Here is a 12,077-nt window from a genome sequence, read left to right as displayed (position 1 = left end):
TCCTACCGGTGTGGAAAGCATGCCGGGGAGTGTGCTGCCTACCCTTGTGCTCATTGCTGGCTTCCAGGAGGGCCTGGGATTTCATGGGCCATGAAGCATCCCAGGAGTCATCACCCAGTGAGTGTGGGGCTGGCTCGGGTCCCTGCTACACACCTACTAAGTAGAGGTGGATGTGGAAAAAATCTCAAAGCAGTGTTCAAAGACTACACTCACAAAATCACAATGCCTGTCCTTTCCTAGGAAGTCTTTTGACCTAGAGTGGAGTCATCCTAGTCCCTCACTTATGCCTCCTATCTGTTTATCCTTCCAGTCCCACACTGCAGATTTTAATATATACCTGTTTCATAACAGGTTTATTCCTCTAACTAGTAGTTGCATAGTTTTTTTTCAGCTCTGCTGAAATGCTTAATAAAGTAGTCCTTCTTTTTTTTTCTTTTTTTATTGATGATCTTGCCCAGCTTGTGTATGACAGCCTTTTGAATTCAATGGAGAGCTGTCTCTTGCAAACATGTGTTTGTCGTGCCAGAAGAGAGCTGGTTTGGGGGCTTTGGCTGGGTCTGAGTGACTTTCGAGGGAGGGAGAATCAGCGCTTCCTTAGAGGTTATTGATCAACCAGTCCATCAGTCCACAGCGAGTTACATTTCCCACGGCAGCATCAAACTGTTGTTTTTCTAAGTACCTCATCACTTCCTGGAGAATATCCCCCACGCTGTAGCCCTTCTTGGTCACTTTTTCGGCTAGCAAAGGAAGCTTCTTCAGATCCTCCTCATTTCCATGCATAAATGACAGATTTGGCACATTGAACTGGGAAGCAACTACCCACTGGAGGATGGCCTGAAGCTCTTTGTTTTGTGAGTTGTTGTTGGCATTCTGGTTGGTCACTATGACTTGAGAACCCGAGGATGAATCTGTACCATTCTGTTTTGGTAGGGAAGCTATCATAGGTGTTGCTTGAGCTTTTGCAGATGACATACCAAATGCATTGGGTTCCTCTGACAAGTCACCTATAGCTAAGTCAGTGCCACTTCCTTTGACCATGAAGAGACATAGCTTCATTGCAGTTTCCACCAGGTGGTCAATAAATTGCTTGTTGACTTGATCCATATTGTCGGACTGCTCCATGGCTGAATTAGGCTGATTGGCTGTGGCCTGTTTGCCAGGCTCCCATTCGCTGGCAGGGGTATGCTTTAAGCTCTTATTTGTTTCGCTGGAGCTGTCTTCACTATTGAACCCAGCTTCTTGCAAGACCTTCTGTATGATGGACAAGAGGATACTTGATATGTCGCCCATCTGGGAGTTGAGCTGCTGTTGGTAATCGTTCCTTGTCCCTGCCGGCCTCGACCCAGAAGCCTCTGCAAGGGACTTGGAACTTTGGCTGTTCCCAGCTTTTTCGAAATGTGCATCGCGGGAGACATACCCAAACGAAGCGGCACCTGATTCGCTACACTCTTTGCCTGTTGTTTTGCTTGTTTGTTGTAATAGGTGCTGTTGTATCAATGTTAAGGAAGTCAAAATGAGGTCTTTTGCTAGGGATTCTGTTGAGTTGCTGGTTGTTCCTGGATTATTTCCATGACTCCCTTTTGCCTTGAGTATGTGCTCACTTACTTTCTCAGCACAGGTCTGCATCATTGGATTAGCTTTTACCTTATCTTTCCCATGGGTTTGACTTTTCATTGCTGCAAACTGCATGCTTTGAGAGTTTGAGTCTGGGAACCCTGCTTTCAGTATGGTATATGCTAGACTTTGAGACCTGGACTTCTCTGGCTCCGATAAAAGGACATTATAAAGCCTTCTTACCATAGCTTCCAAAATTTCAGTCGACTTCTGGCTTCCCATGTTGAATAGATTTTTCTTCACTATGGAAACAAAGCCAGAGTCTGTCATGAGCTCACCTGTAACACGATGCAGATTTTTCATTGCTGAGTCTATCAAGTCTGATATAACATCTCTGGTGTGTTTGAGAACTACTTTCTTCAAAACCAGGCAAGCTGGAACGTGCTTGTTGCCCGTTTTTTCAACTTTCATGGTCTGCAAGAATGAGAACACCATGTCTGAAGCAACCTTGTTTGCATAAACCATTAGCCCTTTGCTGACAGAAGTACCGGAATCATCTTGCCTGGAGTTTTTGTTCCGCTGACACAGTTGTGTATTTGAAGATGTGTCTCCTTCATTGCAGCCTTTTTGACTGGACATCTCACCATAGAAAAGTGAAGTTTTCTTGTCACCTGGATTATCTTGTTTCTTGGTAGCCTTCTCTTGAGGTGCCCTGGGGACTGGTAGCTTACTGTGGGGGGTTGGTGTAGTTGCCTGAGGGGATTCATTCACCGTCTCTGCAGGATTGTTCCCAGAAGAGTGGGGATTACTGTTTTTCACTTCACCTGGAGAGTTATGAATTGCCTGTTGCAGAGGCATAGAGGCTGTGTCTTCTATCTTATCTGTAATCTCTTTACGTGCCAAGTGGATAACTAGTGAGCATAGCTTATTTATGTAGCATGAAATATCATCCGGAGATTTGCTTCCTTTTTGAGCACCAGCAAACTGCAGAGATGTGTCACTGTCCTGGGCCATTTTCTTAGGCAGTGATGGATTAATGGAAGTGTTGCTACCTGTGTGCTTCTGAGGGTTATCTGATGGGGTCAGTGCATGTTGGAATCCAGCAGCGTATTTCTGAAGGTCGTCGTTAAGCCAGCTTACAACACTAAGTTCATCAGCTGAACCTCGCTTAAAGAGACAAACTGTTCCTTGAGTCTTAGAATGATCGTGATTCAAATTGTCCTTTACTACGATGACCTCCTTTTCCTCCAGATCAATTTCGTTTGAGTGGTCAGAGATGTTGCTGAACTGGCTTGCAGCTTTCTTTGCCTTTGGATCATTGTCTTTCACATTCAAGCTGGAGACATCAACAAAACAGATCACTTTATGGTCCTGGTCCTTCTGTCCTTCTGGGTCGTACAGGTCTACTTTACACATGCTTGTCTGGCTGTTTAGCCAGTCAGCTGCCTGAGACATTTTTGTAGATTGACGATGGAATGGTCTCTGGCGTTTGTATGCGAATTGATCTGCTGTGATGACCCAGCCAAGCTTGATCTTGATTTCTCTTTCAACCTCCCATGCTCTTCTGCTGTGAAATGTGATCTTCAGTTTTGTTAACAGGTGGTTTCTCTAGCAGTGGTGACATCACAAAGACAGGTTTACCCACACCAATGGTTTGTTTCCAACAGTTGAATAAAAGGCTGCCACACATTTTCCCCTTCCCCCCGCACCTTTGATTAATCTGTCTTGTAATGTGGGGTAGTCAAGTTCATGGATGGGATGGGGATGGATGATTTGTTTATTTTTCTGTTCTTAACGATAATCAAGGGAAGAGGCTTGACACAAACTTGTACAAAGCTGCATTTCAATATAAATATTTATACTTTAATCTGAAATGCATGTATGAATCAATGTAAGTATTTAATGTACTGTAATGGATATTTTAAGAGTTCCACTTTGATCAGAGAGAGGAAGATATGAAACAGAATCCTACAGGTGGGTCTCAGGTTGCTATTGCTACATATCTATATTTGTAAATTCAAACACCTGCTACATTCATATCCAGTCCGTAGAAGTATTTTTGTGTGCCCCCCCAAAGAATCAGAATTGTATTAATTTCTCTCTTTGTTATTTTCTCAGTGGGAAATGGGTGTTGGGACTCATGCAGCTAACACCTTGGGTACTTAAAGTTCAGGTGGTACTAATGGGAAGGATACTACAGGTTTCCCTCACTTTATGCGAGTTCTGTATGTGCAAATTATCTCTTATGTGATGACCCTTTTTATTCCAAAAATTCATTATATGCGAGGTAAATTCACTGTTATGCAATCAGTGTGGTGGAAGCCTGCAGTTAGCTGCTTTGTGCGGTGCATTGTGGGAGTGACGCGCACGAAAATATAGTCTCCTGTGTAAATCTGCGCTCCTCACTCAGTGTCTTCAACACGTGTTTCTGTAGTTGCCATCCCAAATATGATAGTGCCCTGTGCTTGTGTGTCCCGTTTGCTGTTGGTGAGTACCAGAACTGTTTTGTAAAAGTGGTAGAAATGGGTCCGGGGGTCAGTACAGTCTAGATCTTGGAATGTATCCCTATTTCTTACGTTGGAAAGTGGGTTCCCTTTATACAAATGCATGTTATACGCTGTTTTCCAGGAACGCATGTACAGCATAAATCGAGGAAAACCTATATGTACATAATTTTTGCATGTTTGAATTAACAGTTTTATGAGAGATTTTAGCAATATTGGCATGTTCAAATGCATTTTATTTTATCCACTTTTAAAAGCCGTGTTGAAAAATCAAGGAGTTTAGCATGAATTTTTAATACCTTGTTCAACTCTTAAAAGTAACTTTTAAAAACTGGAATTACTGGAGTCCATGTTCCTAGTCTCATTTTGGGTTAAATGTATTCAGCTTGCAAGTGGAATTGTGCTTTTTCCCCTAATTGCCATTCAGAATGAGCTTGGGCTCTAATAGTCACACTGCCAGCACTATTTCATGTACACCACCAGCATCTGTGGAGGTCCCAGCCATGTTATGTGATACTTGGACAACCTCATTATTGTGAGGGTTCAGCAGGGACATAGGTGGCCAGGCTTTCAGTAGGCCACTAGGAGCACCTAGGGGGTCAGAGAGCTGATTCTGAGTTCCTGGGGAGATCCTAAGTCAGGGTCAAGAAGAGTCAAAGCCGAGTCAGGAGCCAGGAGAATCGGAGAAGGCAGCTAACATGAGGTCCTGCCAGAGCAAATTAAGGCTGTGTCAAGGCGTTACTGCTGCCTGTGGTGTCACGTGTGCTTAGAAGGGTTCAGTGACACTTTCAGCAGCCAAATTTGGTTGCAGAAAACTGGGGCAGTCACATTAGCCAAAGATCAGGGTGAGAGCTTGGCCCAGGCAGGCCTGATTGATCTGAGCCCCAGACAGGAATCTTCGAATGATGCTCTTTGGAGCCTATTTGCCTTTAATGTGCTTGCATAGGTGTAACTGCAGTTTAATAAACAGTGATGTTAGTAATGTGGAAGAAATCAAACTTTGTGTTGTGGTTGAATCAGAACTGACAGAGCCAGCTTTTCTTTATTGAGGGCTATATGTGGAGAATTCCACACAGCAAGGGAATCATTCACTTGTCTGTTCAAAGGAATCCTCCCCCCTCCCTAAGTTTTTAAGCATTTTTGTACTTAAGACAGATAAAGAAAAAAAAAATAGGACCTGGAAGAAACTAAAACAAACTTACTTAACTGGACATGTGTGCCCAGAGTAATAATGCAGGAATTTTTTTTATCTCAAAACATAAAACTGAAATAAGCAGTATTAACACTTCTGGTCTCTGTCTGGTTTTTTTTTCTAGTCGGAGAGGCCAAAGCCTGACTAAATTCACTTTAACGCTCCCTAATTTTTTTTTTCTTTCAACAAGTTATTTATAGCCATTGGCCTTTCAACTTTTAGATTTTCTTTTTCTTTACTTTCTGCTATTTCAACATACACATTATATACTTTGTTTCTGGTTGATGGGCTATTTCTTATTTGCTTAACAGCACAGTTTAAGCAACATTGAATTATCATAAACACTAGGCATACTCCAATAAAAACAACAAACAATATCAACAAACTATGAATGACGGTAGAGCCTAAGGAACTGAAAATAGAGCTAAACCAAGAACTCAAATTCCAACGATTTGACTCATGCAATTTAGCTGCTGCTTTTCAAATATGTTTACTCAAATCTTGGATTTCTTCTGAATTATCAGGAATATAAGTACAACATTCTTTACCTATTAAAGCACAGACTTCTCCTTTGCTGGCTAGTATATAATTTAACGTAAGACGGTTTTGCAATGTCATTTGCCTTATTTCTTTCATTTCTGTATTTATTTTTTCAAAACTATCAGCAGTAGCATTAGCAATTTTTTTTCTAGAGATGCTGCAACTTTTTTTATCTTGGACATAGCTAAGCCTGCGCCATAGCTGGGGAACATTATACTCCAAAACCTTTGATTTTTTTTTTTTTTTTTGTAATTTTGCGAACATTGTGAATTCTTCCTTTAGGTGAGTGAGACTTAATAGTAAAGGCAGGATACACTGCGGAGACATAGCACGTTCCTTTCCAGCTGGAGGGAAGATTTTTATAGGCCTTATCTCCACACACAAAATAGTGACCACCTAGTGCAGTATATCCACCTGTATTACAGCGTGGGGACATCATCCATTGTGAACAATAGCCTGAAAATTGACCTGTAGGGGAGTAATTAGATATCTAGGAACCATTAGAAAACGAAGCACCTTCTATCTTAAAATCTGCCTTGTACTCACTGACTCCTACTGCAACACGAAATCCATTACAAGTCCAACAGAACTTTCCAGGGGTGGCGTAAGCTAATTGTACATAGTGAGACTGGTTGCAACTTGCATTCTGCCAAGATTCATTTCCATGAAAATCTGAATAGTAAGGGGCTAACATCTGAGTTGCATTCAAGGGTACTGGTATCATGGGTATTCCTCCGGTAGAATAGATAGGGACATGACTACATATCCAACAACGAGAGACATTTAAATCTATCCCAATTTGATTAACTAAAGACAAGAACATATTTTCATGAAATGATCTTCTTTGTCGGTGCGGAAGTGTAGTTTGGTTTACAGAGTTTCTTATAACTGATGAGTCAAGTTCACATAAGATGGCCCAAAAGGAAATACTGAGAACTACTCAAATCACAACTAACCAACTCCACCTCGGGAATCAGGAACTAGGTAGAGGCCTTTTTCCTGTCTCGAAGGGCATAGTGGTATTGTTGGGGCAAATCCTCTTTGCTCTGTAGTGGCAAATCCTCTTCACCAGTAGGCTCTTGGCTCACTACTGGTCTTGAGCTCTCCTGCTGGCAGGCGCTAGGCTCACTACCAGTCTGTGGAGGCTGATTACAAGATTGATTTGGAGGAGACTCTGGGTCTAATGGGGCTGATGTTTTTTTACTGTGTGAAGCATGGATCCATGTCTGGAGTCCTTGACACTGTATTGCAGTGTTGGTGGTCAGGAGTACCTGAAATGGGCCTTTCCAGAGAGGTTCCAGTGATGACTTTCATTGATGGACTTTTACATGGACCCAATCTCTAGGCAGGATAGAATGGCACAGTTCATCTGGTTCTCTGGAGAGAGCTGCCTGTACTTGTGAATGAAAAGCCTTAACACACTTCATTAGTGCCTTACAATAGTCCAGAATAGTATCATCAATTGAATGTATATCGCAAAAGTGGGAGGCAACAGGTGGCGAGGCAGGGGAGCCTCATGGGTCTTCCCATTAGAATTTCATGTGGGCTAAGCCCAGTCTTTCGGTTGGCAGTAGATCTTATACTCATAAGGGCTATGGAAAGTGCGTCTGGCCATTTTAGGTGAGCCTCAGCACAAATTTTGGCTAGTTTATTTTTCAGAATGTCATTTTGGCATTCTACTTGGCCAGATGATACGGGCAATGAAAGTTCTGTTGAATCTGCAGGACTTTACAGATTTCTTTTATTATCTGTCTGGTAAAATGAGTTCCTCTATCAGAGTTTAGGGATAAAGGAATACCAAACCTTGGAATAAAGTCTCTGAGCAACTTTTTGCTTACAGTGATGGTGTCAGCTTTTGCACATGGGTACCCATCCAGAAAACATACATACAATAACAAGAACATATTCATAAGACCAACATTTCTGCATTTGAATAAAATCTAATTGTAAATTTACAAACGGTCCCCAAGGTGGGGGGTGTGCTGCCTTCTTTGCTTTTACAGGCTTTCCCACATTATGGGCTTGGCAAATAGGATAGGTGTGGCAGTACTGTTGAGCCACAGATGAAAAAGTTGGAGCAAACCAATCAAACTTAACAGCTTCTATCATCCCCCCTTTGCTCACATGTGCCATGCCATGGTGTATGCAAGCAAGATGAGGAAGAAAGACCATTGTGGTCACCGGGCAGCCGTCTGGGGAGCGCCACATATGGTCAGGGTGTAACAAACATCCAGCCAGTCTCCAAGTATGTTTCTCTGGTTCTGGAGCCTGATCTTGGAGGAGGGCAATGTCGTGAAGACTTGCTAATGGAGACTGGTCAGTTGAAGTAGACAGAAACACAGGCGTGGCCTGAGGAGTGGAAATAGCCGCAGCTTTGGCAGCAGAGTCTGCCAGAGCATTCCCACATGTAACATCATCATAAGGTTTTTGGTGAGCTTGGCATTTAATAATAGCAACAGCAGAAGGTAATTGTAAAGCATTCAACAAGGCATTTACATATGGACCATTACTAATCTTGACACCTCCTGAAGTGAGGAAGCCTCTTTGTTTTCAAAGTTGACCATAATCGTGTACAATACCAAAAGCATAGCAAGAATCAGTATAAATATTAACAGAGGCACCAGAGGCTAGGGTGCAAAACCTGGTGAGGGCCACAAGCTCGGCAACTTGAGCTGAATACGCATTAGGTAAGTGATGGCTTTCTATAACATCATTTTGGGAACATATTGCATATCCTGCAACAAGGGAACCTTTTGAGTTTCTTTGACATGATCCATCAACATAGAATACTAGATCTGGGTTTTGCAAGGGGTTGTCTTTTAGATCAGTGCGGGGCATTGATAGGAGAGCAGTAACAAAAATGCAATCATGGGGTTCACCGTTTGAAGGGGTAGGTAACAGGGAAGCAGGGTTTAAAACAGGGCACCTAGTTAGGGTGACATTTCCAGCAGAGAGAAGCAAGATTTCATACTTAGCTAATCTAGGATTTGAAAGGTGTTGGATTTTTGTTTTTAGTAAAAGGGCTGCTACAGCATGTGGGACAGCAACAGTAAGGGGAGAACCTAATACAAGGGTGGAAGAAAGTTCAACGGTGACGGTGGATGCAGCTTACAGCTAGGAGACATGGGGGAAATCCGGCTGCAACCGGGTCAAGAGCAGAGCTGTAATAAGCAATGGGACGGTGCTTGTCTCCATGTGTCTGAGTAAATACTGCAAATGCAAATCCATCCTTTTCATGACAAAAAAGAATAAAAGGTGTAGTATAATCGGGAAGGCCTAAGGCAGGAGCTTGCGACAGAGCTTGTTTAATAGAGGTAAAGGCTACTTCAATCTCTGAAGTCCAGGGTAAAGGCTCAGGGGTATTAACGAGTCAGATTTTGCAACGGCTTGACTATAGAGGCATAGCCAAGTATCCACTGACGGCAGTAGCCAGCCATGCCTAGGAAGGTACGTATTTGGGACACAGTAGTTGGTCTAGGGATTTTAAGGATAGCTTCTATTCTGGAAGAGGAAAGCAGTCGTTTTCCAGCAGAAATATCATGACCTAAATAGTGGACACAAGGAAGACAAAGCTGCAGCTTTTCTTTAGATGCTTTATGGCCTTTTAGAGCAAGAGAGGTGAGGAGAATTAAAGAATCAGTTTTACAGGCTTCAAGGGTGGTAGATGCCAAAAGCAAATCATCAACATATTGCATAAGCACAGAATTTTCTTTAAATATTATGTCATCTAGATCTTTCTTCAGAATTTGAGAAAAAAGAGAAGGGGATTCAGTATAGCCCTGGGGCAATCGTGTCCAGGTATACTGAAGTCCTTGATAGGTAAATGCAAAAAGAAACTATCAGGGTGTATAGGAATAGAGAAAGATGCAGAACACAAGTCAACGACAGTAAAATAACAAGCTTTAGGAGAAATACAGGCTAAGATAGTAGCTGGATTTGCTACAACAGAAAAAGTAGGTAAAACTGCAGAATTTACCTCACGAAGGTCTTGTACAAAGCGATAGGTATTCTTTCCAGGTTTGTTTTTTTTTACAGGAAGAATAGGCGTATTACAAGGGCTTTTAGTCAGGACAATACCATGCTTTAAAAGGCTGGTTATAACAGGGTGTATCCCTTCTTCAGCTTCTGGACCTAAAGGGTATTGAGCAACTTTGGGTAAAGGCTTAGCTGGGTTTAATTTAATTTTTACAGGCTGGGCAGTATGGATTTGTCCTACTTCATTAGCATGCTAGGACCAGAGAAACAGAGGGACAGCTTTTATGATTTCTTCTTGCAACACAGAAAGATTAGGAAACTCAGGCTCAGGAGGTGAACTAGCTAAAGCGGCAAGTACTGCTATCTCATTATCTCAGGGGACATCTAAATAAACACCATTAGGAGAGCAATAGATAGTGCAGCCGAGTTTACAAAGCAAATCTCTGCCTAATAAATTAACAGGAGAACAAGGACTAAGGAGAAAGGCATGTTGATCAGAAACGGGACCAAGAGAAACATGTAATGGTTGGGAAACAGGATAAGGAACTATTTGATTTGAAATTCCTACAGCGTTTACAACAGCAGAGGAGAGGGGAGTTGTGGAAAATTCTTCAGCTCGAAGAGTAGAGCGGCTTGCACCGGTATCTACTAAACATTTTGTAGAGATGCCATCTATCACGCCGGAAACGGAGGGATCATCTTGATTAAGTGGGAGAAGCAGGCCGTGATGATGTTACTATTCCTCAGGCTGGCCTAACAGGAGACTTCCTGTTTTGGGACAGAGAATTGAGCGAGAGGAGGTGGTGGCGGGTTAAACGTCATCCCCGGCTGGCCAGGCCGGTGAGGACATTGAGCCTTCCAGTGTCCTGGTTGGCCACAATAATGACAACTGTCATTATTTTGGGACTGAAATCCTCCTCGTCCCATCCCATGACCATGTCCCCTGCCTCTGAACTGTCCTTGGAAACCTCGGCTTCTGCCCCTGCCTAAAGTCTGTAATTGTAATGACATTAGCTTAGTTTCTGTGGATTCCTTTTTCTTTTCCTGGCAGGTTGTACAATGATTTGCAGTGGTGACTAGTTCTGCAAGTGGCTTAGTCTGCCAACCTACAGCAATTGTGCACAACTGTTCTTGGACTTTAGAAAGAAGTCCGTGGACAAAAGCGGAAGCAACTGCTTCTGGGGCAGTTTCAGCTGCATTTTCAATACCTGAATGTCTTTCAAATACTAGTTTCAAGCGGTCCATGTAGTCTGCTGGGGATTCTCATTTATTTTGTTTACAGTTATGTATTTTGGCCCAGTCAGTTTTCCTGGGGCAAATTTTAAGCACAGCCTCAAGGATGCGTCTTCGGGCATCTGTTAAGTGAGCTCCTATTCCAGGGTCTTGAGTAGGCCAAGTAGCCTGTGCAGTGAGGCGGTTGCGGACCTCAGAGGGCAGAACACCTCTCCTTAATCGGTTCAAATCTGCCCATGTTGGATCATAACATTGGATTACAGTGTTTAATTCATCTCTAAATTTTTGGGGTTCCTCTCTGATGTTGAGAAATTGTTTAACCAGGTTTAGGAGATCTCCTGGGGTCCAGGGGACAGGGACTGTGATTGTAGTTTCCCCATTTGGACCTTGTCCTGGAAGTTGGCGTAAAGGCATAAGCCGAGCCTTTTTAGATTTTAAAGAAGTGGCTGGACCATATTGGGCACCAGACCTTAAACAAGAGGAGGGGTTGAGATTTCAGGAGAAAGATGCCATGCCTCCGGTGGACGTGAGCATGCCCTGGGGGCAGGTGACGGTTTTTGAGTGACAGTTTTCTGGTGAGGTGGGCTAATCCTGCCGGAAGAGCCTATTTGGTTACTTTGGACTTCTTCAGGTTCAGATTGTGCCTGAGGCTGATATGGGGGTGGCACATTACGAAAATCAATTATATCTTCTGCAGATTCATTCTCAGTTATTTGTGGATAAAGTTGTTTTGGTGCTGATGGTATATTGATTGCCGGGGGGGCCTTTTGGTGCACTTTTCTGTTTTAATTCCTTTATCTGAGATTTCAGTTTTTCTTGGGAGTCCTTAAGACTTTGAACTTGAGATTCTTGATGTCTTTTGAAAGCTGCTTCATACCAATCAAAAAATGTGTCTCACTGAGTCTGTGGTATAACTCAAGGTCTCTGCGGAGATGCAAATAATCGGTGACACAGAAACATGCTACGGGTGCTGGAAAACTCTAGCAATACCGTTAGTGTTCACATCTGAACCAGTCCCAAGCAGTCTCAGGAAAAAAAGATGCTCAGAATGTGTGGTAGTAGCCATTTCCAACCAGAAT

The 12,077-nt window shown here is 42.8% G+C and overlaps 2 protein-coding genes across 10 annotated transcripts in view; one reads left to right on the top strand and one right to left on the bottom strand.

Annotated features, from left to right (window-relative positions):
- PHC3 (polyhomeotic homolog 3) overlaps positions 1–12,077 on the top strand; it is a 124,403-nt gene that overhangs the window by 31,019 nt on the left and 81,307 nt on the right. The window lies entirely within an intron of this gene.
- Positions 595–3,009, bottom strand: LOC149863091 (A-kinase anchor protein 4-like). 2 transcript variants are annotated; one of them, XM_090052935.1, is made up of 2 exons: positions 1,645–3,009; positions 595–1,584 (listed from the first exon to the last, which is right to left on the bottom strand). In XM_090052935.1, exons 1-2 carry the CDS (start codon positions 3,007–3,009, stop codon positions 595–597), a joined length of 2,355 nt encoding a protein of 784 aa, XP_089909061.1. The 2 variants fall into 2 exon arrangements, with proteins under 2 accessions (XP_089909061.1, XP_089909060.1); XM_090052934.1 differs by having other exon boundaries at positions 595–3,009.

Source organism: Crocodylus siamensis, chromosome 6, assembly GCF_052110815.1.
Source record: "Crocodylus siamensis isolate JL-2025a chromosome 6, ASM5211081v1, whole genome shotgun sequence".
NCBI lineage: Eukaryota > Metazoa > Chordata > Crocodylia > Crocodylidae > Crocodylus > Crocodylus siamensis.
The sequence above is the reverse complement of the archived record's forward strand: the minus strand, read 5'-3'. Positions and strand labels throughout refer to the sequence as shown.